The sequence below is a fragment of the Calonectris borealis genome, chromosome 20 (assembly GCF_964195595.1).
Source record: "Calonectris borealis chromosome 20, bCalBor7.hap1.2, whole genome shotgun sequence".
Taxonomy (NCBI): domain Eukaryota; kingdom Metazoa; phylum Chordata; class Aves; order Procellariiformes; family Procellariidae; genus Calonectris; species Calonectris borealis.
This window is the reverse complement of record NC_134331.1, coordinates 14,351,834-14,378,289: the sequence shown is the minus strand read 5'-3', so window position 1 is coordinate 14,378,289 and position 26,456 is coordinate 14,351,834. Positions and strand designations below refer to the sequence as shown.

The window sequence follows — 26,456 nt, the reverse complement described above, 5'->3', positions numbered from 1 at the left end:
CTATCAGGTGAAGTTCAGATCAGGAGCATCTCTCTCAGAGAGAAACTTGGCACAAGATGAGCACAAGAAATAGAGGAAATTAGCATCCATTAAAGTCTTACCTCATTTGATCCTGGTCGCTTCCCACACTCACCTTCCCCAACAACAATTAGCTCAGTTTCTGCGACATTTTCAGCAACACTAGTGGGAAGAGTGGAGAGAAGGCCAATTTTAATCATTCCACAGTGAAGGTATTACTGCATTCACTGTCAGTGGCCACGAGACTCTCTATGGTGAAGCAAGAGTCTCCCTCACCAGCCTAGAGATCTAATACAGATTCCCAGTTTCCAGGACAAGGCTGGTGGGGCTCTGCAGCTCGTTAACAGGGCAACAAAGGGAACAGAGAGGTAGAGATTTTACCTGGATTTTACATCAATTTCTTCCTGAAAGAGTTCAGATTCATCAGCCTGCTGAGTCTTAAAATCCTCCTCCCTCTCAGTCGGTGTTACTTCTGTCTCTTTCAGCTCTTCATTCTCTGCCTGCGACAGTCCAGTCACATCTTCTCCAGAGACATCTTTGTTTTCCTGAGGTATTGATTTCTCTTGACACATGCTTTGAGAAGAAACCTGAGGTAGTGTGCTTGCAGAACAGCCATCTTCCTTTGCTGAGCTGCAACTTTTGGCTTTAGACCCACCTTTGGGGAGGGAGAAGAATTTGGAAATATCCTGTGATTCTTTTTTGGCCGCTTCTGCGAGCATTTGCTGCTTCTTGCTAGGTTTGGACTTCTTAGTAGGGCTATCCCAAAGGGCAGCTTTTGTGTCTGGACTGGGTTGCTGTCCCTTCTTCTCAGGAAGGAATACTTCTACCCCAGCACTCTCACACATTGCTTTGGTTGCTATTTCTTTCTTCTGGAGAACAGGGTTTCTGGTGTCCGGTTCCAGACTGCAGTTGCTGTTGTCTTGCCCATTTGGACAATCTACTTCCTTTTTGGCAGGCTTTGCATCACTATCTTCCTGGATCTTCAGCAGTTCTGCAGCTGTTTGGAACAAGCTGGATTTCTTTGGAAATCCTGCTCCCACACGCTTGGGTTTGAACTAGGGAGAAAGGAAGAGGAAGAAATTTTGGATATGAAAGCATTAAGGAAGCCCTGTTTGCAGAACCCTGAAAGGAACTAAGTTTCTGTATACAATACACAGTGTGTACAGCCGTAAGCTGGGGAAGGCTCTAAAACTGACTCATCATCATAACCATCAACTGAGACATGAGGGAAATGGATTAGGTTAAAGTCACAGACCTGCAGTAAGGAAGCAGACAGCATCCTTGGTTAGAGCAAGACGAGAAAAACTTCTTTGATGTATGGCCTGCACATAGATTATATTCACTAATAGGATCCAGCATGACTAGTTGATCTCACGCCAAAACCAAAGGACAGACAGGGAAAGCAGTTCCAATAGAAATATAGCTATGGCCACACAAAGGATCTAAAACAAAATTATAAAAAAGCAGATAGACAAAGCACACCATTCCCTCCTTGTCTATCCTATCCGCACTCACTCACCGAGTAAACCTGGGATGCAGGGAGGAAGTCCTCTTCTGCTGGAGACCCAGATTTTGTTTCTAAGTTGCTGTTGCCACCAGTTCTGGACCCAAAGACTGAGAACAGCTCTCCTTGTTTTGAGGCTTTGTTGATTTCTGCTACCTAAAAAGACAACAGTAATGTTCTCTAATGGCCAGAAATCTTTATTCATTCCTGCCTCTGTACACACTAAAAGCCATAGTAGCAAAACATATGTCTCCCCTGGAGAGACACCTATCTCAAGAACAGAAACATCTTTAGAGAGACTTACTGCAACCAGCTAACCTAAACCAAGGCTTCTGTATTGTCAGCAACACTCTGAGGAACTCCCCATTCCCTTTATTGCTAGACCTAGAGGACATTTTGATAAGCTTGCACTGGTATGTAGGTTTCCAAAGCCTGTAAAGCCAACAAAGATGTGAAACCAATGTGATTATGGGCCCTCCTGGAAACAAAACCAAGAAGAAAGATTTGGAAGACATCCAAGGCAAAGCAGAGCTTCTCCTTCATCTTTCCCACACAAACTCTACCCTATTTCCCCTTGAGCTGAGGCCACAGCACATTCAAGGGAACAACTGCAGATGTATGGCCCTACCTTCTTTAGCACAGTTGCCTTGTATGAGTTAGCCATTTTACTGGTTCGGAAAGCTTCATACTCCAGCTCCACAGCACAGGCATGAGGGTCTGACCTGTAACACAAGCTGGGGTAATTTCTGGCAAGACACGCTTCTATGTCTGCAAAGGGAACACTAATGCTTAAGCATCTCCCAAGAAAGTATAAAATTCACTCCCTCCGGTGCACGAGTAAGTGATAACTTCCAATTACAGCCTAAGAGATGCAGTGGTGAATTGCTGGAGAATGGAAAGGGTGGTGAAAACAGTTTTAAATCAAAGTCCTCCAGTTGCTCAGTTTGAGAAGTACACTATCCCCATCTTGTGGGACAGGGAAGAATTGCAACTCCTAGGATCAAGCTGATTTAGCAGGATCGGACACAGGAATCTGCGTATCTGATCCTGAACAACACTACAGGAAGTATGCTGTTAAGTGAAACTACATCCTTGGACGAAATAATTTCAAAAGGTATTCCCTGAGAGTGGTAATGTTGCTCAGGGAAGAGTAGGCACTGTGTTAAGGGACTCAGTATGCTACCCCTTTTCTCTCATCTCATACCCTTTTCCTCCTGCTGCTGGAACCTTTTGATTGGTGCTCAACGCTTCTTCCAGCATCTTCAAGCAGTGTTCCCGTCCCTAGGAAACATGGGATACTCAGACATGCTCTACAGAAGTCATAGTACCCCTTGGACTTTCATCCCTGAAGGAGTAAGAACAGGGCAGGCAGAATCTTTGTGGTTCTTTGCAAGTTAACAAGACTGAATGTTAACCAGCCTTTCTTACCTTTACTGTGAGCTTAGAGATTCTCCTGCTGAAGGCGTCCTTCAAGGCGCAGTCTGCACCTACCACAGAAGAGACATTTGGAAAAGGTGTCATAGCAGAGCTGAGGCTGATGGAGAACATCTCAACTGGCACTGGGAGGGTGCCAGTCCAGTACTGCTTGGCATGCTCCTCCCTGCATAGTCACCCCAAGGACCACTACAGTCACCCTTTTTACCTGGAGAAGCTGCAATCTCCAAAAGAGTAGGCAGAAGCAGAAGTGAGATTTTTCTCTCTGGATGAGAACTTCTACTTTGCTAGTTTATGACTAACAGATTTCCAAAACCTCCCCATCTCAGGAAACCCTTTTTCAAGGAATCCCAGCTCTTAAGAAATGCAACCCTTTTCCACTCCCCGCAATACCAACCAAAAATAAAGAGGCTGAATAGAGTAACATGAACTACCAGGTGTTCTTTTACAATAGTGTAAGAACTGTGTTGCTAGACAGGGCCTCAAGTAGCACAGTTACAAATGGCAAAGTTTTTCAGCAATTTCCTTATAGCCCAATTGAATAATGCTGCATAACCACTGCAGAAATAGCCTACAAAGTCTGGTTAGACAGTGTTTTCCTTCTCTCTTGCTTATTTGGAAAAATTGTTCAGAGAGATGCATTCCATATCTTCACCCCAACCAAAGCTAAGCTCTGATCCATCTCCTCCAGCCAAGCTTTCACAGCCAAAAGCCTAACCTCTGTGCCTAGGGATTGATACCTCCAGTGTTGATGCTATATAAATTACATGCAGCTGCAAAATACAAAACTTCCTTCTCCCAAAGAAATCCCACTATAAATCAAAGAACATACTTACTTGGAGGAACAAAATCTTCTTTTTCTGGTTCTTTGCCCTGGAAGAAAACAAAGATCAGTCAACATTTCCATTCCTGCAACACACATGCAGGTCTAGAAGGACAAAAGACACATTTTATACCCCTGCTCCAGGGAAAGTTAATGCTGAAGTTACAAAGGTACTGAAAAGGCACCAAAATGGGGAAAGGAGACAAAGGATGAGAATCAAAGCCGAAAGCTCACCTTTGCTATAGGAATATGCAAGAGAAGCTGAATGGGGAAATCTGTTTTTACTAATATCAGAGGTATTAAAGACAACAGGATCTTCTTGATTAGCACTGCAGAGAAATCAGTACACGAATAAGCTGTGCTCCTTCACATTATGGGACTGGCCCAGAGTATGGAGAACACAGCAAAAGCAGAGGTACAAAAAGTAGAAAAACAGAACAAACAACAGCAAGATGCAATAATTTACTTTCATTAGTGCCAGGAAGCCTTTATGTCTGTAAGACAACCTCACAGCAAACAATCTGTGAATCTCTTGCAAAGGGATACCAACTCACTTTGCGAAGACTCATCTGCTTTTTGTAGAAGTTGTTCCATTCCCGTTTCCGACTCTCTTCGTTGGCTTCATCCCCATTCCCACTGCTTTCTTCATCATACCTGGATAAGGCAGGAAAACAAGAGGAACAAACATTTCTGTAGCTGTAGCATTAACTGGGGGACAAGCTTTGGAAAGCCTAGGTCATCCCAGTATTTACAGAAGATGATGTATTTCACATCCTTTCTGAACAAGCCTTAGCTTTTAGTTTCACTACCATCCCTCAACCTGGACAGTAGTGTCTCCAAAAATTCATGGGATTTGTTAATCCCATGAACTAGTAAGCAGTAGCATGAACTAGCAGTACATAACTAGTGCTCTGAGAATGGAGGACTCCATTTCCGAAGCTCTGCTAGCTTCTCCCATGGAGTTGAGGAGTCACTGTCTTGTGTCATGTACCCCCATCTGTCAGTCATTACTGCCCTTGGAGCAGAGATGGCAGAAAGGGCAAAGCATCCATTCCTCAGCCTCAGTCGTTCACAGGCTGTTGCATTAAATGAAATCCCCATCACTTATACACTGAAATGCAGCAACTGATTCTCGCCAGATGTAGCCCAAGAGTTTACTGCCTTCCACAGCTGTCACAGGCAAAACTTCCAGGTATCACAAATCAGAGCTTTAAGGCTGTTGACCGTTACAACTTCCAAGGCAAAGCTACAACCAAGTCATGGAGAGGTTCAATAAATCAAGTGGCAAACAGTGTGCTGTACAACAGCATTGGCCATGTCTCAGGTCCTGAGATCAAACACGGGCTTAGGTCACAAGTACACCAGTTTCCTCTGACTCAGCTGGACTTGCCTGAAGAACAAACCTACCAGTCTCAAGCTGTTTAAGGTAAAGCAGAGGGCTAGGCCAGCCGACAGCGCTGCACATCCTGGCAGAGCTTCATGGGCAGTGCAAGCAGTGAAACTTGCATCCCGGCAGAGCTGCACAATCACTGCAACTCAGCCGGAGAACAAGGAGGAAGAGAAGTTGTCATCTCCACACTGCCAAGCATTTTACAGAATTAATTACGTTTCCCACTGCACATCTTCTCTTTGCTGTCAGCCTGATAGGGAAACACTAAAATTTAGCAATCTGCAGAAGAAGCTGGTGCTGGCACTCCACTACATCCTCTGTGATGACTAAGTCCTCTCAGTGGCCCCCCAGCCTGCTGGGCCACAGACAGCCGTACTAACTCAGGAATGAACTCTGGATTGTGTCATACTTTGCTGTCACATTGGTCTCAATTTAAAAATTTTTGATCCTTGTGACTGTGAGTAGGCTGAGCCCATTTACTGCTTTCAAAAAATTTCAGGCTAGTTTCTTGAACCAATTACATTCTGCAGGGCAATTCTTAGGTCAGTCAAAACAGCTTTTGGCTCTCTGGGACACGAATGTGATCGAGGCTGCCAAAGTGTGTGGAAAATGAAATTCCAGCTCCTGCTGCCAGGAAGTTACAGGAAAATACCACCACACAGAAACATGTGCTGAAAATAGGAGTGCCTGGCCCTGCAGCTGGGAGATACTCTTCTCTCTGATAGCTTCTATGAGCTGAGTTTGAGTTACCAAGCACAGACCTGCTAAAACCTCTGCAACCTCTCCTCCCGCCTTCATACAGCTCTGGGTCATAGCTATCCCAGGAGGAACCTGTGGGCCCAATGCAGGTTTTGCTCCAGCTGTTGGTGCAGCGCTCCAGTGACTCCAGCTGCCTTTTCACTGCCCCTGGGTTCTTGCAGTAATCACAGCACTTGTTACAAGGTGGGGTGACATCGCCAAAGTATTTCGCTATAGCAGCATGGCGACATCTAGGAAACAAAAGGGAAAATGACTGGTAATTATTTTTATTGACAAGAACTCCACCCTCCAAATGAAAGGTGTCTTTTGATAAAGACGAGCCTTTTTTTGCAGAGAATGCCTATTCCAGCAGGAATCACAGGAATTAAACCCTGGAGCAGAACTGGGGTTCTGTTCCCGGCACCCTGCTTAATGTCTCTCTGCCTCCACTTCCGCACATGTAAAACAAACAGTGGTGTTAATCTCTTCTGCTAAATGCTTTCAGATCTTTGAGATCTGCAAAAGGCATGGTGGATGAAATATACAGCTATTAATTCTGCATTGTTGGTCAAATATATTCCATGTCCAATCAGAATGTCTCTGGGATAAATGTGTAAAGAGGTCCTGTTGAGCCCTCAGAGTAGTTCTGTATATTTCACAGTGGAGAGCTTCTAATTTTATTGTTTGTGGTTTGAAAGTGAACAAATCTACATTTGAAGAAACAGGAATGTAAATTAAGTCACAGACATGGAGTCCAGACTGAGGGCAAAGGGAGCACTATTCAGATCATACAGCCTGGGTCTCGATCTGCTAACGCATGCAGCCTAAGTTCGGGTAGAGTTCTGCCTCCATGAAAACCAGTCCATTTGCTCATACAGTATTGCACAACCAGTTCTACCAGCCTTAGCAAACTAGCCATGTGAAGATGATTAGATTCTTCCAGGAATCTTCAAATGATTTCTGGCAGATATCAGTGCTTTTGGGTATGTAAAAAAGAGTTTGGTACAGAGATACGCTCATTAGCAATACAGGCAGGAAGTAATTCTCTTCTAGAACACTCTCTAACTTAAACCAGTGAAGACACTGATTTCGCTCGATAAAGAGGAACCAGGCGGATACTTTTTTTTCTTTTTTCTTTTTTTTAAGAAAGTGGGCAGAATTTAGAGGAGCTTCTAAAACTTGGATTTCACAGCAGGGGTGGCCAGTTGTCTCTTAATCAAAATGCTATACTAGATACACAGAAACACTTACTTCATCAGGCATTTAGAGGTCAAATCCTGCAGCCAAGCAGCAACAAGAGTAATTTTATTTTACTGCAAGGAAGAACAAAGTGGAGATTTTTCCTCTCTACCAAGGAGTGCCCTAGTTGGCTTACCAACTTCATCTGCAAAAAGTGGGTCACAGAGGGGAAAAGTAAGAGAGTGAGCACTTCATTTATTCTTATTATAAACCCTTTAAGGCATGTCTGAACTTGCCAGAGATCTAACAAATGTAGTTTGCTTCTTAACTTGTGTGCATGCGTGTGTATGTCTGGGGGGAACATAACTGCATGTCTACCAAAGCATCAGAAACAAACCCTGCAAGGGTCTACAGCAGCAGCTGGCTCACTCATTCCCACAGCCTGGGAGGTTAATTTACCAAGCAAAAGAGCAAGTGAACCAGCAAAGCAGCAGGTTGCAGACTACTGTCACCAGAGCAATGAAATGTGTGTGCTGAAGCCCAAAGGACCTGGCGCTGCTCAGGTAAGGAGGGCTGCAACAGGCTGACGTTGCACTGCACGGTCTAGGGCACTGAAAGCCTAGAGAGGGCTACTACAAAGCTGGCTTTATATCCCCCTGCAGAGCTGCACTGACTCACTCTCATCTTGCACTCGAAGAAAGAGCTCCTTTCACATGGTGGGGAAGGGTGGGGGTACTGGGATGGGGACAACACATTCGATCCCCTTGTCCTGCCTTTCCAAAAGAACTACTGGTGCTGTCTGTCCTGCCAATGCAACGTGACTATAGAAATGTCAGCGAGCTGCAAGTCAGCTTTTTGTTTCCCCAAAAGAAAACAGGCAGGCATTCTCATTAGTCCATGTCTCTTTCTCTCACACACACTGATCCAAATGAGAGTTAACCCAGGCATACAGTAATGGTCAAGCCCTCTCCTCACTCCTACAGCCCACTCACCAGGCTTATGCTGGGGAGGGACATCCACACACACCTCTGTTCTGTCCCTTAATGCAAACAAGAGATGCCCCAAGGGAAGGTGCTGGTGAAAGCAGAGATCAGCTCTGAAGTCACTGGAATTTAGAGAGGTTCTAGTTTCTAACCCATCAGGCTTGCAAAGCCAAGCCCTTTCCGTCCAGCCTCCTGCAACTGCCTGTATCTTTCTGCAGAATTACTGAAATCAGGGTCACAGCCCCACTTTAGCCAATGGTGCTCATCAGTTGGGTCATTAACAGTAACTCAATTGCAGAACTAAGATTGCAGTCCTAATAATTAGAGGCAAAAGGCCAAAACCAGAGTTACCAATAGGGATGCTGGGGGTAACCACAGGATTAATGCTTAACTGAACACAAGAGGTTCTGAAACATAGTCGGTTATGCATTGACATGTGGTGGGAAAACTTCCCAAGTCACACGAGCACCTGACTAATGCCCACGAGATGGAGAGCCGATTTACATAAATTAATGGTAGTTTGTATTAGTATACATGTCCTAAAATTATTTCATCTTTTAAATATGCAACTGTATTATTTGCCTCCCCCATCCTTCAACAGGAGTATGTATGAGCTGACCATTGGTCTTTAAACAAAATCATTATTTCATTTGAGACATCCTACCCTGATTTGACATCATGGGATAGGATGAAGAGCAAATAACAATCAAGCTTATTAATGTGTTTTTGTCTGTGGCAAAACATTTCAGGAAAGTGCTAAACTGACCACATGGCTGCCTGCACCATGCCTCCTTTTGGTACTTCTTGCTTTTGTACACCAAGTAAAACAGGAGCCCTATTCCTGTAATTAGTAGAAACAGATGGACAGTCAGAGAAGCAGCGAAGTCACATACCCCAAAAGCAGCTCTGCCTCTCCCAAAATATAGCAGAAAAAAGCATTCCCTCATACGAGCCAAAGAAGGGTACATGGCCTCATCAGAAGAGCTCCCTCAAAAAAAAAACAGCAAGTCTTGGAATAAAGCCAAGAAATGAAAGCATTAAAAAGACACAAACCAGATGAGGACAAATTATTTATGTAGATGCCAGTTGCTGAACAAAAGCCATTTAATGAGCTTTATCAAATAGGAGAGCAAATTATGAGGTTGACGAGGAATTACAATCTTGCACCTGTCTGAAGGACTGGATCCTTTGTAGTATCAGCTGAACAGCCTTCTGAGACAAGACAGTGGGTATAAAAGAAGTATAAAAGTATAAAAGAAGCAAAAACCACGGCATCAAGAGAGTAAATGACTTGGCCAAGGGCCCAGAGCTAACTCACCACCCCAGCATCAGCCCTGCTCCCCTGTCAGTGGCAGACCGTGCTGCACTGTCCTTGCCATTTCTTGCTCTGCCCCTTCAAAGAACACAAGAGAAAAGCTCCTTCCCCCGGGAGTCGGAAGGAAACTGGGCAGCATAAAGAAAAGTTAATTGCTTTAACATACACCCAAACTATTGCAAGGAGAGAATCAATTGAAGTCCCCCTCCAGAAAAAGCTGTAATTAAAAGGAAAAAAAGAAAAGACCTTGCTAGGAGGAGATGCACAGAAGAAGCGAGCAACAAGTGCAGGCACTCGGGTGCTCCGCAGAGTTTGCACCAGCGGCTGGCTCAGCTTGCGGTGGCTCCTCACCGCCCGCCCTCCCTCTCTGGCACACATGTAACACGAAACTTCGTATCTCCAGGGCAACCAATAACAAAAAAAAGGCAGAGACAACAGCTGGCTGTCAGCAGCAGAGCAGAGAGGAGCCGAGCGAGGAGCGAGACACAAGCCAGGATGAGGGGAGAGATGACGTGAAAGTTTAAGAATACAGAAAGAAAAACAAGAGGAGAAGAGTTCGCGGCGCGGCTGGGGTAAGGCTGAGCTATTGCTGGTGTTCGGTCAACCATAGCACCTTAACATGCAGCTAGTTAGCAAGTAGCTGGAGCTTTTGTAGCTCTCTCTATGGTGAACTGCAGAATCAGCCATTGAGCAGAGCTGGCTGAATTTGTTTGCAAGGGACACTCAGGAGCAAAGGTGGCGAGAGAAAAGCTTTTAATAGGATTGCAGAAAGCTACGCTGCAGCCGTACTGCTAACAAAAGGATCCAGCCTGCAGTCTTGCATTGCTTCGACAGTCAAAGCAGGAGTAAGCAACTTCTTTGCTGATTAGAAAGACTGTCTGCTCATTTTGCTGTTGCTGTTACGGAATGTGACCTTAGCAGATAAGCAGGTCTAGCACAGAGCATTCTCCACAGTGATGACTTGATATATTAATACTTAGTGCGGACAAGAGCGCTGGTCTGCTCCTCTGTATGAGTAGAGTAGGTGCCATTAGCAAGTAGCTGCCAGCACAGGCAAGCACACGTGAAACCAAGTGGGTACCAGCCACAGCATTTCCCCAGAGCTCCTCCCAGCTGGAGGTAAGTTTTATCCCCCAAACCCTGAAGCAGAAAGCTTGAAAACAAACCCTGGTCGGGGAACTAGCATACTGTGCAAGCTAAGCATCTGTGTCCAATAGAAATAAATTGAAAGATTTTACACAGCTTCTAACGAGCATTTAAAAAAAATAAATCAGCTAGTGTATCAGGCACAGATGCTGGTTTACTATTCAAAACAGCATGAGAAACCACTGCTTTGAGAGAACACATACATACACATACAAGGTCTATGATTTACAGTAACAAGACCGACAGGTCTGAATGCAGTGAGAAGGGAAGGAAGAGGAAAAGGGTCCCCCAAACACATGAAATCACCCACTGTAAGCCTTGGTTTTACATTGAGAAATGTCCCACAACCTGTACTCCCATCTTTGTTTGCTGCTGGGTGTGGGAAGGGGCTGGCAAGGAGGTTGACCATATAAGCCCCCGTCTTCTGCCATCTGAAGCTGATTACTCTGTTTGGAAGCTCTTGCAGCTCCCAGCACTAAGCTGGGACCCCTTGCCTCTTCCAGGAGGCGCATGGGCAGTTTACAAACAGGTAGGGAGCGAGGCAGAAAGCCAACTGTCACAGAAAGATGTCTTTCTGATCCTACACATGCCTGTAGGGAGGAATGTTAAGGATCAGGTATTTCCACTTCTCTCCATTCCCATTAATGTGGAAGGGAGGGCAGGTCTTTCTGACCTCTGTGTTGTACAAACACCAAATTGGAACTGTCTGTGTGAGAAGATGTAGTAGTTAAGACCCACACGCCTCCAGTCTAGCCCTAGGTTCAAAGGGGATGGAGGGAAGTTTCCACCCTGCTAATGAAGGGTCTCTGTAGGTTGTTTGTTGCAGTTAAGATGGTTTCTCAAATAAAGTAAGGGAAAAACAAAGTGTTAGGGGAAAAAAAAAAAAGGAAGGAGGGAGGAACGAGGGGAGAAGGGCAGGGGAGGGAGGGAACACGCCAAGTTTTCCTTGCCAAAAGAAAATCTTAATGGGTTTGGCTGGGGGCTTGTCCAGCCACAGCCGTGTTGTACATATGCGGGGGGGATAAGCAATATGAAACACATGTCTGGATAAAAGAAGCAGGACATGGCTTGTGTTACAGCTGTCATAGTCCACGGGCCTCTTAGCCTGACTGCAATGCAAAAGCGGTTATGGGAGTGGAGGTACAAAATAAACCAAGTTTGATAGAGCAGATCCTTCCTGTAACACAAACCCCTGACCCACACAGCCTGCAGTGGGCCAGCAAGCAGAGCTGCGTGCTGGATGGCAGGGACTGTAAGAGACTGTAAGAGAGCTGGGTGAGGAGAGCAGCACCCACCCTGTGCCTCCATGCAGGCTCTCACCACTACCCTGCACAACCACAGCTGATACAGTTCAAAACAGCTTCTTCTGAGGAAGCAGCTGTTGCAGCCTTCAGTTTTGAGTTCTACAGCCAAGCCGCATCTTTACTAGGATTAGACCAGCATATTTTAAAAAACTCAAAAATGCATGTCATTTCTGAGATCTGTAGGTCTGAGACCAATCAAGGACGGGACACAGAGGTGGCTGAAAGAAGACAGAGAAGGTGTTTCCAGCACTCTCAGGGGGCTCCAGCTGCCTTACCTCAAACACCAAAGTACTGATAGATCCCAGGATGTTTGTGAAGTAACTATTTACAAGGCCTTCACAGGCACACAGCTACCTCTCTGTCAACTTCTTGGGAAATAGTTATTTTTCTAATATTAGAATAGATTTTCAGGCTAGATTCAAGCATCAGCAACCCTAAAAAAAGTTCTCTTGTAGAAGAGCTACAACTTTATTTTTAAAATTGACCTTTTCCTTTCACTGGATGGCTCTGTGCTTTGGTTTCCCCACTTCTTAAAAACGGAAGTAGTAGTGAGGAATTATCTCATAAGGTTTTGTGGACTTGGTTGTGGGATGGTCTGGAGAAAACCAGCATGCTCTGTAGAGGTGCCCCAATGGGTAACTCAGCTTCTCAAACTGCTATTGCAGGGAATTCAGTGCCTTTTCATATTAGTCTAATATTAGGTTGTAGGGGAGGGAAGGAACATTCATGGTGCTGCCTCAAAACCAACCTCCAAATAGTGGGTGGTGGAGATGACAGGGTATTCCAGCCAAATGGCTACCCAGTCAGGGCAGCTTTATAATACGAAAGAATGTGTGGCCTTCTTTTCCGACCAGCTGACAGAGTCAAAGCTTTTCTCCTATAACATTGAGCTGCAATTTACTAGTTTGGGTGTGTGCTGTTAAAAAGCTGATCTCTTGATACTGGAAACTATTTTCATCTGCCTAGGAATGAATTATAGGTCTGTCTGGCTCTGTTCACTCCTGTTTTAGAAAATAAGGGCTTGTCTGTGAACTATAGTTAACATTCACATGGCTGGTTAACTACAGTCATGGCAGCAAACATTGCATTAACAATGATGAGGGGAAACCATGCACTGATAATACGACTACATTTCTATAGCCCTTTTCATCTCAGAAGTACATTACAAACTTAGAACAATAAACAATCATACAGGAATTATTACATGTTCTGCCAAAATGCATCTAAACTGTAACACCACCTAGCAGCCCAGCACTGTTTTAGGACAGGAAGCATTGCAGACCTTATCCATACGAAATCAGAAGCACGTTTCAGGAACCAAGAACAAAACTGGTAGGCTTAGAAACTGGCCAAGCCTTCATGTTCTTAAGAAAGCGGCCAAATACAGTCAGAGTTTATTTTAAAGTTTTAGACCAGAATAAAAAGCATCCCCTCCCCTTCAGCTGTTCAGCACTCTCTTCCATGAGGCTGGGATTGCCTTTTAAGATTTCCCACCAAATAAGCTACCACAATCCATACAGGCTTCCCATCCCTGTATTGGTCCAATTTCAACCAACTTACTTGACTTGTCTGAGTAAGAACAACACAAAGTATTTGCTTCTCCACAGCCACAGTCTTGGGAAAAAGGCAACATTGCAATAAGAATGTTGCCCTGGCATTCTGCTTGCTTGGGCACGTCAGGGAGGTCCTACTTTGTACTGTCTCTGGAGTACTGCTAATAAGGGCAGTGGGCACTGCAGAGGATATCGAACTTACCTTCACTGGGGCTTGCTGCATTAGGACTAGAGACATTGGCAGCTTCAGGGCACCACCAACAGATTCCCCCCTCCAAAGCTTCGTCTCCATTTTTAGATTACTGTAGCAACAAACCCACATAAGCAAAGGTTCTCAGAGGGAGCACAGTAAAACCAATGGATCGGGAGGTTGTGTCAAGAGAAATAAACCCTGTGGGGCATGACTGGGTAAGGAGCAATCAAGAGCAGAAGCCATGCTTTCATCTACTTTCATCCTAAACGGGCTCAGTGCCTGAAGTGCAATAAGCAGTTAGCAAGCAAGGGCCATTTCATTTTGTAACTGCAACAAAACCAGGGACTACCTATCTTTCTATGTAAAGATTGCAGAACATGTTAGAGACTTGGAGACACAACAGTTAGCAAACAAACCCCTGATGGTGGTTACACGTTCTGCCGCTTTGCAGAGATGAAGTCACCCAACAGAGGGATGGATGACTTATCCAAAGTGACACCACCAGTAAGCATCACTGGCAGGCCAGGAAGACTGCCTGCATTTACTAACTTCCAGTCCTGGTGCTAAACCACAAACTAAAAATCATCTTCTTTGCACTGAAATAGGCTGCTCAAATGCCACCTGGGTTATGACTAAACAAGCGTCTCATTCCTCAGCAGTAAATAATTCCCTACAGTTCAACTTTTGATGCACCTGTGTAGACACACAGATAGGATACAGCTTTCCAAACCAAAGACAGACCAAAAAAACCAGATCAATTTACATCAATTCCAAAATACTTACAGCAACTTGACTAGCTTAAGGATGTGGGACCCTACCTTACATGGTCATCCCAAAGCTCTTTTTCTTGCTTGAAGCCTGGAAGCTACCACACACAGCCAGTTCACAGTACAAAGAAACCCTGACCAAGGCTTTTCTCTTGAACATCTAGATTGAGGCCTTGTAATGGGTTTATTCTCAAAAGGGCTGAGCAGCCAACTTCTTTGAGTGCTTAAGTCCATTAAAACAGTTCAGAAAGATAATTTCAGTGCTATTATGGCAATTTTCACAGCTTTATTCAGAGGGCACAGCAAGATGAATCTGCATTAAAAACAAGTATTAGCACTTTCTGGGAATCTAAATCTACATGTCCTAAACGTAGGACATGCTGCTTTGGTTTTAAAGGATCATCTAATCCTTGCAGCTGAGCAGCACACCTGCAGATGTTAGGCATCCCCCTGCATTATTACTGTGCTCTCTCTTTTCAACCAAGACTAACAACTCATGGCACACGGCAGATTCGGCCTTTTTTTCTCAAAAACAAATAAACCCAAATGAAAAGATTTGTTTTATTCCCTCCCGTGGCAGGCCTTGTAACATAGAGGAGGGCAGAAAGATTTGATGATCTAGTCCCACTGGCAACACTGGATAGCTGAGTTATTTTTTAAAGAACAGCCAGAAGAGGAAACAGCTGAAACCACAAATTTTAGGCTGCCACCCCACCCCTACAGGAACTGCCTGTCACAGGACATCAGCATTGTGTTCAGTTTCTTTTCTATGCGAGTTTCTCATCTTGCCTCTCTTCACCCTATTTTCACTTCGTATGATCTCTAGCTACAGCTATGGAGCAAAAGTTCATGACATAGTCTGACTGCGTTATGAAGTCTACATTGCACTGTGGTCATTCGGCATTTCTTCTGTAGTGAGTTCCATCAGCTTTGCTGCCCATGTCTCCTCTGCTCTGGAGGGTTCCCATCCTCAGTGGATGCGGTTTTGAGGAAGGACAATGAGCAAGGAGAAATTCTCAATTGAGAAACACACTGGCAGACAATTATGTTTGCTCCAAACCCCACAAAATCTGTGAGGTGCCAACTTGGGTGGCTGTTCTAGGCTCTAGAATACCACTCCAGTCTTAGAAAGTAAACTGTCAGTTAAGACCTACAACCTTAAGTTTCAAATCTCTCAAGACTTGCTCTTTTTAATAATAATCATTACAGTTACTGCTTCAACCAAATATCCTGCACCACCTGGCCTTTACTACTGTTGGTGACTGGGAGCTTACTTGAACACAGTATAATAAAAAAAGGGAATTAATTAATACAGCTCCACTCTGAAATTTGTAAGTAATGTCATCATTGTTGTGTTGTACATGAGGAAGATAAAGCAGATGCATCAGTCAACTAGTTTAAGTCACACAGCGCTAGTCTTACCCTTATGCTAATCTCTAGGTTAAGATCTTGGTTCTGCTGAAATCAACTGGAAAAAGATCACAATCAAAACTAGTCCTGACCAAAGACTTTACATCACAAGCAGAATGGAAGATACAAAAGTCCATGAATATAAGTAGATTTCTTGGGGGAATTTTACTTTTTTTTTTTTTTTTAAAAGAAGTGATTTATTCTTCACCCTTTTGCTATGCTCCACAAGCAGAAATCCCAAAGCAGCGAGAGCCCTTGGAAGCAGTGTGCAGTTAGAAGTGCAGACAAGCAGCAAAACATTTGCTTCCTCACGGGTAGGCTGGAGACGGCACCACCAACATCAAACTTTGTCACTGAAGAAGTTCAAACCAAGGTAAACAAGCAACATTCCTTGCAAGTTTTAGAATAAAAACTCCTTCACTTAGCTCCAGATCAGGTACCATGGGGCAGAGGAATGTCCATTACTGAGATGACAAGCTCTTATCATTTTAGGCTAGACACTTTGCTAATCCACGTGGAGTCCTAATCAGTAATTTTACACTGTATACCCAAACTTCAGAGGCCTAGCTCTTATACTTGCTGCTTCTGGTGCAGCCCAAAGTATGGTACGAAAGGTTACAGCAGATTCCTTACTAGGAGAGCTTCTGGGCAGGCAGAACCCCCCCCAAAGGGAACAAACATTTTCAGAATGTTAGAGCCAGAAATTTAAAAAAAAAAGTTTTTCTTCTAGAGCCAAGAGCAGAAAACACAAATCACTTCACCTCTGCCTGCACCGCCACCTCTTGGAATGGAAACAAAACTGGAAACCTGCTGACACAGAATCCCGCAGCACGGTGCAAAGGATAAAGCAGCCATTTCTGGAGCAGCTCACTTGGAGTATGGCAATCATCTGGAAAGAACTATCTAACCCTAGTCTCAAAAGTGACCTTTTCAGGTCAAAAGGTCACAGCTATGCCTCCCTGCTAAGTTGCACAGAGATCTTTCTGTAGATTTTCCATCCACCCCCATCCCTAGGAAGCCAGCTGGTTCCGATTTTTATTCCTTAGCTTGGTTTTAAAAGAACAAAGAAAACCCTTTTTGAATTGCATAAACATACAAAATGTAATTTAACTTGGCACTGTAGTATTTAAACCCAGCATGCAAAGAAACAGCCAAGGTCTCTCTATCCTCAGTATGTTTAGAAAAACTGAACTCCAAGCATCCATTTGTTTGAGTAACCAAACCAGATGTGCAGTAATGAACTGGCTGGCTTATTCTGGAAGTACTGTCTTGATCACTTGGCTTTGTGTTATCACCAAGACTAGGATATTAAATTGCAATGTTCAAGTCCCATAAAACAGTGTTGACTATTTCAACACACGCAAGCTAGTACATTGTGACATAACAATGACATAAGAGTTACAATCCATCCAAGTGTTGACCTGTCCAAACACTTGTTTTAGGTGAAACTATGGATATTTCTCAACAGTATCCTATTCCAGTTACTGACGGAAGCAAAATTTGAATTTCCATAGCTCTCGTGCAAGCTTGTTTGTTGCAATGCCTTCCAAAATTTTGCTCATGGGGAAAAACAACAGCAAATATTGGTGGCAAAACTCAATTTGACTAAACTCATAATATTTTCTGTAACAGTAGTTCCTGGCAATATTCTTTCTGAGAATAAAGAAGGTGTAAGATTACTGAGCTGGGCAGGAGGGATTAGCTCCACAAGGGAGGTATCTCCCTGAGAGTTTCAGGGGCTTTTGCTTTGCTCATCACCAGCAGTGATGGGTGGACATCCACTGTTCAAGTCATATATTGCTCCATTAGAACAGACTGTGGCTTAAAAGAAAAAAGAGCTACATTTAGCTTACCATATAAAACTTGCAGTCATCTCTAAGAACTTGAAAAGCATCCAGCTGTCCCCAGTGAACACAGACTTCAGCTCTTAATATCACCATTCAGTAAAACTGGTTGATAAAACATTATTAATGGGTTTGTAGTGAGATGTTGAAGTAAGTGCCTTAGTTTTTGAAGGGGCTTTCTGTAGCTGAAAGTGCAGGAAGTCTTCAAAGGGGTCTACTTTGTGTTACTCAGTAAAAAACAACTGAAAACTGAGTTCGGCATTTGGAATTCAAGTCGAGTTAGAATTGCATTTCTTTCTGGAAGGACAAGTTAGCACAACTGGAAAAAAAATAATTACTTTCATTGGGTGAAAGCCACGGGCAGACACTATCCAGTTCTAACTCTATGCCTGCTGAAGTAAGTGTCCTTTTAGAAGAAACACCGTTTCGCCTTTGCTCAACAGTGCAGCTGACAAAAGCACCCTCAAAGCCAGATTTTGAAATTAAAACAGTGCCAGAACACGTAGACAGTTAATAGTCCTCCACCTTAGCTACTGGGAACAAGGACTGAGACCAGATAAACTTGTTTTCCTTGTGATCACCAGCTCTATAAGAAGGCTGGCAGCTTCCTAGCATTAGTCAGTGAAAAGGTTTATTCTCTATTTGGTTCTTCTACAGCATAAAGCCTGGAGAGGTTGAACCAGAATGTCTTCTGAAGGCTTTTTGAAGGAAATGCAAACCATTGGTGAGAAGTTTCTCCTTAAGCTCCAGAAACTGCCCAAGGCTGACCCGGTGGAGATTGTGTCCTTTTGTGTGGTTCTTCTGTTTATCGGTGAGTTTATTGGTGGAGGCAAAGGGGTGTCAGAATGTCTTTTCTCTCCTATGAGGGCAGCTTGCTCCACTGTCTTTGTTGGTGGGTTGGTGTTGTTGGCAGTTGTTTTCCAGGCTGTGCTCCGAGGCCCAGTTTAATTTCTAGGTAATTCTTTAATACTCCATGTGTATGCATGCAGAGCATGATGGGCAACTGTATAGCTTTCCCCAAAGCTCTCATATTTAAGCATTAGTTTAAACAGCAGTATTTTAACCAACCCAGAGCTGCTGCAATGTTTTGATGCATAGGAGATAGTTTATGACAAATGGTATCAGGGCATCTCACTGCTGCCAGAAGACACTTTAAGTCTGAGACTCTGAGTGTCATTCCTGCGCTTAGTTCAGTGGAAGCCAGTGTGCTTCAGATGAGCCTATTTATTCTCCTCTAAATGGGTAATGGCAAGATCCCTCCTGCTGCTCTGTGGGGATGGCATGGAAGGAATAACAAAATGCTGCTTGATCAAGGGGGATGAAGTTTGTTTAGACGATGGGAAAACAAGCAGGAAGGAGGACAGGCCCTCCCCCTCAAAGAGGTACACTTTGCTCCCAGCCAAAAGGAAGGGTGTGTATCCAGCCTGGACACTCCTCCCTGGGCTGGAATTCAGAAAGACACACCTGCTGCTTTATTTTTTTCATACCTAGAGCTGGTTCCCCACAGGTCCGGTAACCTGGCAGCCCAGCTCCAGACTTTTAAGGAACACATGCACACACGTGCACGTTCACACACTTCTATGTGTTTTGCAGGATAAAACATGTCATCCTTTTCTATTCCAGATAAACACATCCCTCCCAACACCAACCATTATGTCTAGTGTAGAATAACAATAAGTTAGCCTACTGCTTTGCAAAACAAAACCCTGGGTTTGACGTATTTATTTTCTCAAGCTAAATACAGAAGAAAGAATAAAGCCAACCCAGTCATGAATATCTATCCTCATTAAAGGGTACACTGCATGCACTCTTCAGAAATGCAACTGCCAGTTTGACTAACCAAGTTCTCTCAAGTTGCTTCTGACATAACTATGCGGAGAGTTGGATCTCCATCCTTTCCAGGCACACAGCTCTACTTAGTTGCTGCATGTCATCTCCGAAACAACAGCCCATTAGGCAGGTAAAAATATGCCCCCACATGGTTTGGTACATAGCTCTTAAGATCATGAAATATCCGGTAATGATTGTCCAGATTAAATGGATAACTAATACAAGGCAGCAGGAACTTAGGAGGAGGGAGGTGGGGATATACGGGGGGAAAAAAAAAAATCTGCAAGAAACCAGGCTTTGTTCATTCTGCTGCTTACCAAACAACTTGGAGGAGACATAGGGTTACTCTCCAGTGATTGCTCCTATGTCATGAAGCAATATCCTTTGCTTCTCTTTCCAGTTACTGTTCTGGTGCTTATGATCATTGCCTGCAGTTGCTGCTGCTATAGTTGCTGTAGCTGCGACGGACGTCCTGACCACAGACGTAGGAAGATCCAAGTTCGCCCAATTGCCCATTCATGAAGTGCAACAAGAGGTGACACAACCTACTATCAAGGACATGCATGGACATCATGATTCAGTCCTATGGGAATGACTTTCTACTGTAGCTCACTGAAAATGGCAATAACAATATTAATTAATATGACTCAGAGGACCAGAAATCACAGCATGGAATGCCTTCTTTCTGTGACAGTCACCGCTGGGCTGCGTGGCGTGACCAGAAAGGTAACACTACTTTACCATCACTGTCTCCCTCTTCTGGGGTGGGGTGGGGGTGCGTGGACACATGTTGCTGAGAAAACAGACACGCTTTCCCAACGATAGCCGTGCAGCTGGACCAGCCAAGGATTCTCTTTATGAGCATGGAGCCACAGACCAAATCAGAGAACACGAACGCTGCCACATGCTAGGCAGCACCCACTCTCTTCACAAGTGGTTAATCGAGAAGGATGATGCTGTGCGCTAGCAAAACCCACTGACATCACTGGGAGGTCCACATGCCCAGTACATCTTGGATCAAGCCCAAACCTGTTCTCTTAAAAGCCACCTGCAAGAGACACATTTAGCTGAGATGTCTCCTCAAAATAAGTTGTGGATCTTCTGATCCAGACATGCCAGCTGAGGCTCTGAGTACAGCTAGTAACAAATACTCCCTGGTTTATTTCATCGGTGTTACAATGATGTGAAATTGCCAAAGAGAAAAATCAGATCATGTGCAATATCCTTTGTAAACAGAAAGATGAAGGGAAAAGGGAAAAACTCACCAATACTACAGCTTAATTTGATCATACTGCTGCTAAACATGCTCCCTCCCCACTCCCCGTGTTCTGCTTTTCTGCTTATTGCAGGTGAATGGTCCTTACAGAGCACGGGAGTTGCAGGAGATGAACAAATCCCTATCCTTACTTGAGGAACCTGTGTGCCTGACTCCCTGCACTGTGTGCAGTTTATTTTAGTGGACATAAACATTACGCCTAAGGTATGATTATTAGCATACAAAAGGCATTTCAGAGGACTGACATACAGCATGGTAACCGTCACTTCAGGGTATACATGCAGCAGCTGATAGCGGGCGTTGTGACAAAGCAGAGCCAAGAATAGTCTGTTTGGCTGAAGTTAACAAGTGCAAATAAATCCCTTTTCCATGCTGCACCCACTGTGTACGTTTGTTTTACACTTCTGTGAACTTCAGAAAGGGATTTATGTAAGTACAAGGTTATGGCGCAGACCACAACTTTCATAACTGGGACAGCCAAATGGAAGACCATCATACTGCACCTAACACTGTAAGCCACTGGTCTTTCTTTCAGCCCCAAATGTGAAACGAACCACCTTTTGAGAAGGTAAAAAACGTTACATGCATATAGATAAGTCATCTTCTACCCTTGTATTTCAACTGCTAAGTGTAGAGGAGTCAAAGGGATTACACACATATATACCAGAGCCAACATCTAGCTAGAGAGAAAAGAATCATCCAGTTTACAACAGTGGGCTTTTAAATATTATTCACAGTTCAGAAAGGACAAAAAAATGAAAACTTTGTAAAGAAAACTCTTTTCTCTGATGCCTGCACCCAGATTAGTAAAAAGCACATTACAAGAGTAGATTCTTTTAATTTTTGCAAAGAAACTAGATTTAGGTATTTTGCATTTTTGTACTGCTGCACATTGGAGTACATCTGCAGCCGGCAACACAGAGAATAGTTTAAAAATTAAGAAAAAAAAAAAAATCCTCAAACTACCAATGTTACTTTTAAATTAATAAAAAGAAAAACTTTCCAGCAGAAGATGAGGAATTTCCTTAGAAAGTAAATATTTGAGCCCTAGCTTGACAACTGCCAACACAAGACTGCACTAGTATGAGCATGCACAGTTACACTAAGACTAACAAAGCGCTGGCCTTTATTACGCTGTCCCAAAGCTCTCACTCCCAACCAGTATGTTAGAGTAGGATAAGCTCAAGCATGGCATCAGTTTAATCAACGTTCAGAGATGTGTTGCACTAACATCTCTGTCAGAGATGTTTTTGCTCATTTCACTTACAAACAAATGACAACCAAGGTGACATAAGAAGTCTCAGAACCTCTTTTGCAGGGGACAGACTCAACAGACGTTTCCGTATCTAAGTCAAGTCATGAGACCTGTGAAAGAACAGAGCTTACTTTCTTTCCTAGCTTGTGCTAGACAGTGCCAGCTACAGGAATTAACAGAATCCCATTGAGAAATGTTTCAGCAGCATGGAACTAGTCTGCGCTAATAGTCAGGAAGAAGCTCAGCGGGCTGGAAACATACCAACAACTGACAGGTTGCTGTCACTAGGATCAAGCTGCCAGGCCTTATCTCAACAGGAAAAGCTACAAATACATGTTTCCCAGGGGTGTTGCAAGCTAAACCACTGACATGCCAGACTGGGGGACAAGAGAAATGGCTCCTGTCTTATCTCTGCCACTGTAAGTTCCTGAATTAGAAGCATTGAATAAACACAGCACTGTTAAAAAAAGAGGAGAGAAAATTAAACAATTCTCTAGAGAATTCAGGCGGCTTTCTGGAGCAGAGGAGCACCACCATGCAGAGGAGGGGTCCCTGGACCGATTTCTACATACTTGCCTGGACCTCCCAGGCCTAATGTTCTGCTTTGTACCATTTTGTGTCATTGTACTCAGCTGGACTATTCCTATACTTGGTATTTAGATATGCCAGTTGCTTGCCTGGGCTGGGTGGCGTCTGCTGCCATCACGCATGTAACAGATCAGGTTGGCCTGAAAGATGCCCAGCAAATCCCCAGCTTACTGCAGCTCTTCCGTTTCTGTTGACTAGAAACATGCCAGTCTCTGGGTCCCTGCTCACCACTTACAGAAGTGTTTGTGTTTTTGGCTTCAATCATTACCCACATAAAGGGACCTGGAACGCCCTAAGCAGTAGTGAGGATGGATCCTCTCTGTTTCAAAAAGCAGAGGGAGATTCAGAAGAGCACAGACTAAAGTGAGACTGCTTCAAACACAGCAACTTCTGTACATGTTGTGAAAGCCTGAGTAAGCCTAGAAGGAACTGCAAGGGAATACACTTACTTCAGTCCTGATGATACAAATGCTGAAATAGTTTCTTTCCCTAAGGAACCTAAAAGAGACAGTGAGGCCAGCTTCTCCAGCAGAAGTGGTTGAAGTTCTACTGATGACTTAATGGAATAGCTTCTATTGTGTAACATCATCTCTCTGGTTTCAAAGTGATTTGCTTGGCTTGTGAAAAACAAGTTTCCTTTTACACACATGCAGTCTCACACACCACACTCTCCTCCCCTCCCACCTATCTCCAGCACCATCCCTCTGGTCTTCTTCAGTTAGAAAAGCAACAGGGAGTCAGTTTTATTGCAGCTAACAGCAGTACAAGGCTCTGTAGTGAGTTTGTCCACCTAAACTGTCACAATGAAGTTTGGACTGGTCGGCAGTCTGGTTCACTGTCTCATTTTAGACATGGCAGTCTCCTAATAGAGCTTACAGTACAGATCCAGGAAACAAAGCCCTCTTCTCTCCACCACAACCTGCAGCCTTCCCCAGTCAGAGGACGTAGTGGGCATTTACAAGCACTGTAACAGGTGCATGAGCAGATAAAGCCGCTGGAGAGGAAGAAATGTCTGAGCGACAGCTGAACTAGGTCTTTTTAACTAGGCTCAAGGCCTTTGATTAGATTAGCCACACCTTTGCAGGAAAGTCAGCTGTTAATCATTTACTGCAGTACAAACAGGCAACTTCCATGCTAGCTCTACAAGTCCCCAGGTACAGTAAGGGGGTCCCTCACCACAGGCCAACATCTCTTGGAGGGGGTGCAGAGGAAGCACCAGAAGAACCACCTACTACAAACATTACGTCTTCAGGTATTTATAAAATCGCATACAGCTCTCCTATTTCAGGAGATTAACTGCGGTTAGCAAAAGAGACAGGAACTTTCTAGGGTGTACAGTCACACAGGGTTTCTGCCTTTGGGTCTACAGAACTGGTAACTAGGCTGCCTCCTTTTTAAAGGCAAAGGAAACTATGCAGAATGGCTTTCATGTCCTGTATGCCTGTTGGTTAGAGTGGGCATGGTGATCTGCCATCATTCTAGAAAACAAAGCATGAACTGAATATATGTGGCTGCTGAGAAAGAAACAAAAACTTCAGGAAACTGAAGTGTGAGCTTGTGCTCCTAGTCAAATGTGGCTTCCTGGGGGTGAAAAATGCTTGACATCACTAATCCTCTTCCTTACAATATTAAGGATACAGACATAAGGGGCAGCAAGTCAAACAAATTTTCAAAAATAACAAAGATATCTTCCTGTATTATGTCTGCACAGTCATATTTGAGAGAAAGTATGAGATATAATCCATCTTTTCCCTTGAGAAGCAAGGAAGCTTTAGTAAAACCACAAGATGCTCGCAAAGACATGCTGGATATTCTTTAGAAAGCTGATAGCCAAGTCATTATGCAAAGTATCAGTGAAAGAGCAAGTGTGTAGAACCCACTGAGATCCCAGTTTAAATTATTGCTGGACCTAAGTACTTCATGGGAGGAAAACTTATGCTTCCTTTGCAGAGTAACAGCGTTCCTAAAGCAAACTCTGTTAACAGGAGACCTTTTTTACATAACTAGACTATTTTAAGCCCTATGGGAGCAACAAAATGTACATGAAAATCTCTGCTTATTGTTGGTGGTGGGGTTGTTCATTTTTTCTTTGTTTGTTTTTAAATAAGTGTTCATTTAATCTCCAGTGTGTTCTTAGAGTTTAAGTACCCAATTCCTTTTTAGAGATCTTTCCAATGGCATCAAGCAAGTTCTCCCACTGAATACTTGTCTTTCATGTATAGGCTGTACAGTTGACAGAGATGAAGGGTTCATACTGAACATGCTGGGAAAGACACTATATTATATTATTAAAAATATTGATAAACTATGATTAAAATAAATCTCAACTGCTAAAATCCTGTAAAGCCAGAAGCTTTCCTCTTTACATATCTGTAGATCTGATTGTGAAACTGACCTCAGCTATCTTTCTTCTGGTTTATGCTCCCATTTCTGTAAAGGGTGACTCTGCCTTTTGGAAGAGGGATGCCTGCAGGCACAGATAGCATGCATACCTATACTGTTTTTGGGACTGTGGCTCAGGGCATAGAGAGTATACACCAACATCTGATATTGTTCTTGTCTGCCTCCAGCAGAGTGGAAGCCAGCATGTCATCAGTACAAGTGGCATCCTCAGTCCTGGAAGACCTAGAGAGACTGACTGTAACAAGTGACTGGGCTCTTGGAGGGCTAGTCGTGATTGGTACCTTCTGTCTTGTTTTTGTTGCTCTCCTCTTATTTGCTGCCATCTTTGGGTGCTGCTCATCTCCAAGACACAAACAGAGCTGTGCATAAACAGCGAACCTGAGATGCAGTACTTGGAGCCCTGCAGCTAAGCAAGAATCAGCCCAGCTACAACTTGATTATGTTCCTCATAGAAAGCTTTCTCATCTTCTCTCCCTGGGTGGTTATTTCTCCCCATGCAACTTTCCTGCACCAAGAGCAATGCACCAATGCCAGCAAGTTGTTCTGCAAGTTCACAGTAAACTTAATACATAAGGCTATCTGTGTTCAGGAACTGCATGACTAGCCAAATACCAAAGTCAACTCACCTCTGCCTGATTTTCATCTTTCAAGCAAAACCACCGGTTAGAGGTGGCAAATAGTCAGCCACCACCTAAAGCTGATAAAGATGTCTTCTGCTGCTGCAGTTACATGGGTTTTTTTCCATCTTGCAAATGGGCAACAGGAAACTCTGACCAGCAAAAGCTTTGTCTAAACACATTCTCTAAAAGCAGCTTATACCATTGTTCTCCTGTCATACTTGGAAAATAGCCTAAATATACTATCAAAAATTTGCTTGCCAGTATACAAGTCTGTCTTTATTTGTTCTTATTTAGAACCTTGCAAGGTCAGAGTTTCAGGTTTGCTTTCACTGTTTGGATAGTGAGTAGAACTGTATTAATTCAAAATGTAAAAAAGAAATGCAACGTGGTGTTCCTTTACATAGCATCATAGTCTCCTGTACAGTTATGAGGAGGGAAGCCAGTCAGTGGTGCTGCAATATATGACTCTGGGATGCATATGGCATGTTATACAGCAGGAAGAAGGTACCAAGCTGGGGGAGGGAAGAAAAAGTATGGGAGACGTGATTTCTAATTAGGTCAGTGCTATTCCCTTACAGAAATCTCTCTTTTATGTACCTAACGAAATCCTATTTCCATTACTATTCATCTGAGCAAAGGAGAATGTTTTCTCTCTGTCCTTGCTCAGTTATTGCCTCACTGCTGCAATGCAATTCTAGAGAAGCTCCTCACTTCAGATAGCAATCAGGCTCTTTACAGCATGCATGAAGTGGGAGGTGCTGTAAGATGGTTACATGGAGCCTAACTCATGCCCTCACTGGGACACTACCCTGGAATGTCCTGTGACTGCTTCTGGCTTGTGCAAGGTTAGCTCAGTGATCTCAGTCCAGTTCTTACGGCCCTG

At 43.8% G+C, this 26,456-nt stretch overlaps 2 protein-coding genes across 11 annotated transcripts in view; one reads left to right on the top strand and one right to left on the bottom strand.

The window, feature by feature from the left end:
* RECQL5 (RecQ like helicase 5) overlaps positions 1 to 26,456 on the bottom strand; it is a 38,879-nt gene that overhangs the window by 3,004 nt on the left and 9,419 nt on the right. For 6 of the 7 annotated variants that reach the window (XR_012676711.1, XR_012676712.1, XM_075170002.1 and 3 more), the window contains 9 exons: positions 5,931 to 6,158; positions 4,334 to 4,433; positions 3,793 to 3,829; positions 2,951 to 3,009; positions 2,727 to 2,803; positions 2,151 to 2,244; positions 1,538 to 1,678; positions 400 to 1,073; positions 102 to 180 (listed from right to left, as the gene is read on the bottom strand). Coding sequence is in view for 5 of the 7 variants with exons in the window: in XM_075170002.1 (XP_075026103.1) it covers positions 102 to 180; positions 400 to 1,073; positions 1,538 to 1,678; positions 2,151 to 2,244; positions 2,727 to 2,803; positions 2,951 to 3,009; positions 3,793 to 3,829; positions 4,334 to 4,433; positions 5,931 to 6,158 (1,489 nt within the window). In the remaining 2 variants the exon portion in view is untranslated. The remainder of the gene's footprint in view (positions 1 to 101; positions 181 to 399; positions 1,074 to 1,537; positions 1,679 to 2,150; positions 2,245 to 2,726; positions 2,804 to 2,950; positions 3,010 to 3,792; positions 3,830 to 4,333; positions 4,434 to 5,930; positions 6,159 to 26,456) is intronic. The other variant, XM_075169998.1, reaches the window with a different exon arrangement.
* SMIM5 (small integral membrane protein 5) lies at positions 9,121 to 25,995 on the top strand. Of its 4 annotated transcripts, XM_075170009.1 has the most exons (7): positions 9,123 to 9,956; positions 15,990 to 16,130; positions 16,488 to 16,633; positions 18,259 to 18,412; positions 19,832 to 20,157; positions 20,781 to 20,911; positions 25,121 to 25,995. In XM_075170009.1, the coding sequence occupies exons 4-5, from the start codon at positions 18,286 to 18,288 to the stop codon at positions 19,951 to 19,953; spliced, it is 249 nt and encodes an 82-aa protein (XP_075026110.1). In that variant the 5' UTR covers positions 9,123 to 9,956; positions 15,990 to 16,130; positions 16,488 to 16,633; positions 18,259 to 18,285; the 3' UTR covers positions 19,954 to 20,157; positions 20,781 to 20,911; positions 25,121 to 25,995. The 4 variants fall into 4 exon arrangements, with proteins under 4 accessions (XP_075026112.1, XP_075026110.1, XP_075026111.1 ...); XM_075170010.1 differs by lacking the exon at positions 9,123 to 9,956 and having other exon boundaries at positions 14,663 to 16,130; positions 25,124 to 25,995; XM_075170008.1 differs by lacking the exon at positions 9,123 to 9,956 and having other exon boundaries at positions 14,663 to 16,130.

What these genes read in the sequence shown, in the direction of transcription:
- SMIM5 (XM_075170011.1), top strand. Translation starts at nt 18,286, where the DNA reads ATGTCTTCTGAAGGCTTTTTGAAGGAAATGCAAACCATTGGTGAGAAG. An exon ending in TGTGGTTCTTCTGTTTATCG is followed by an intron (nt 18,413 to 19,831) that starts GTGAGTTTATTG and finishes TTCTCTTTCCAG; the next exon opens with TTACTGTTCTGGTGCTTATG.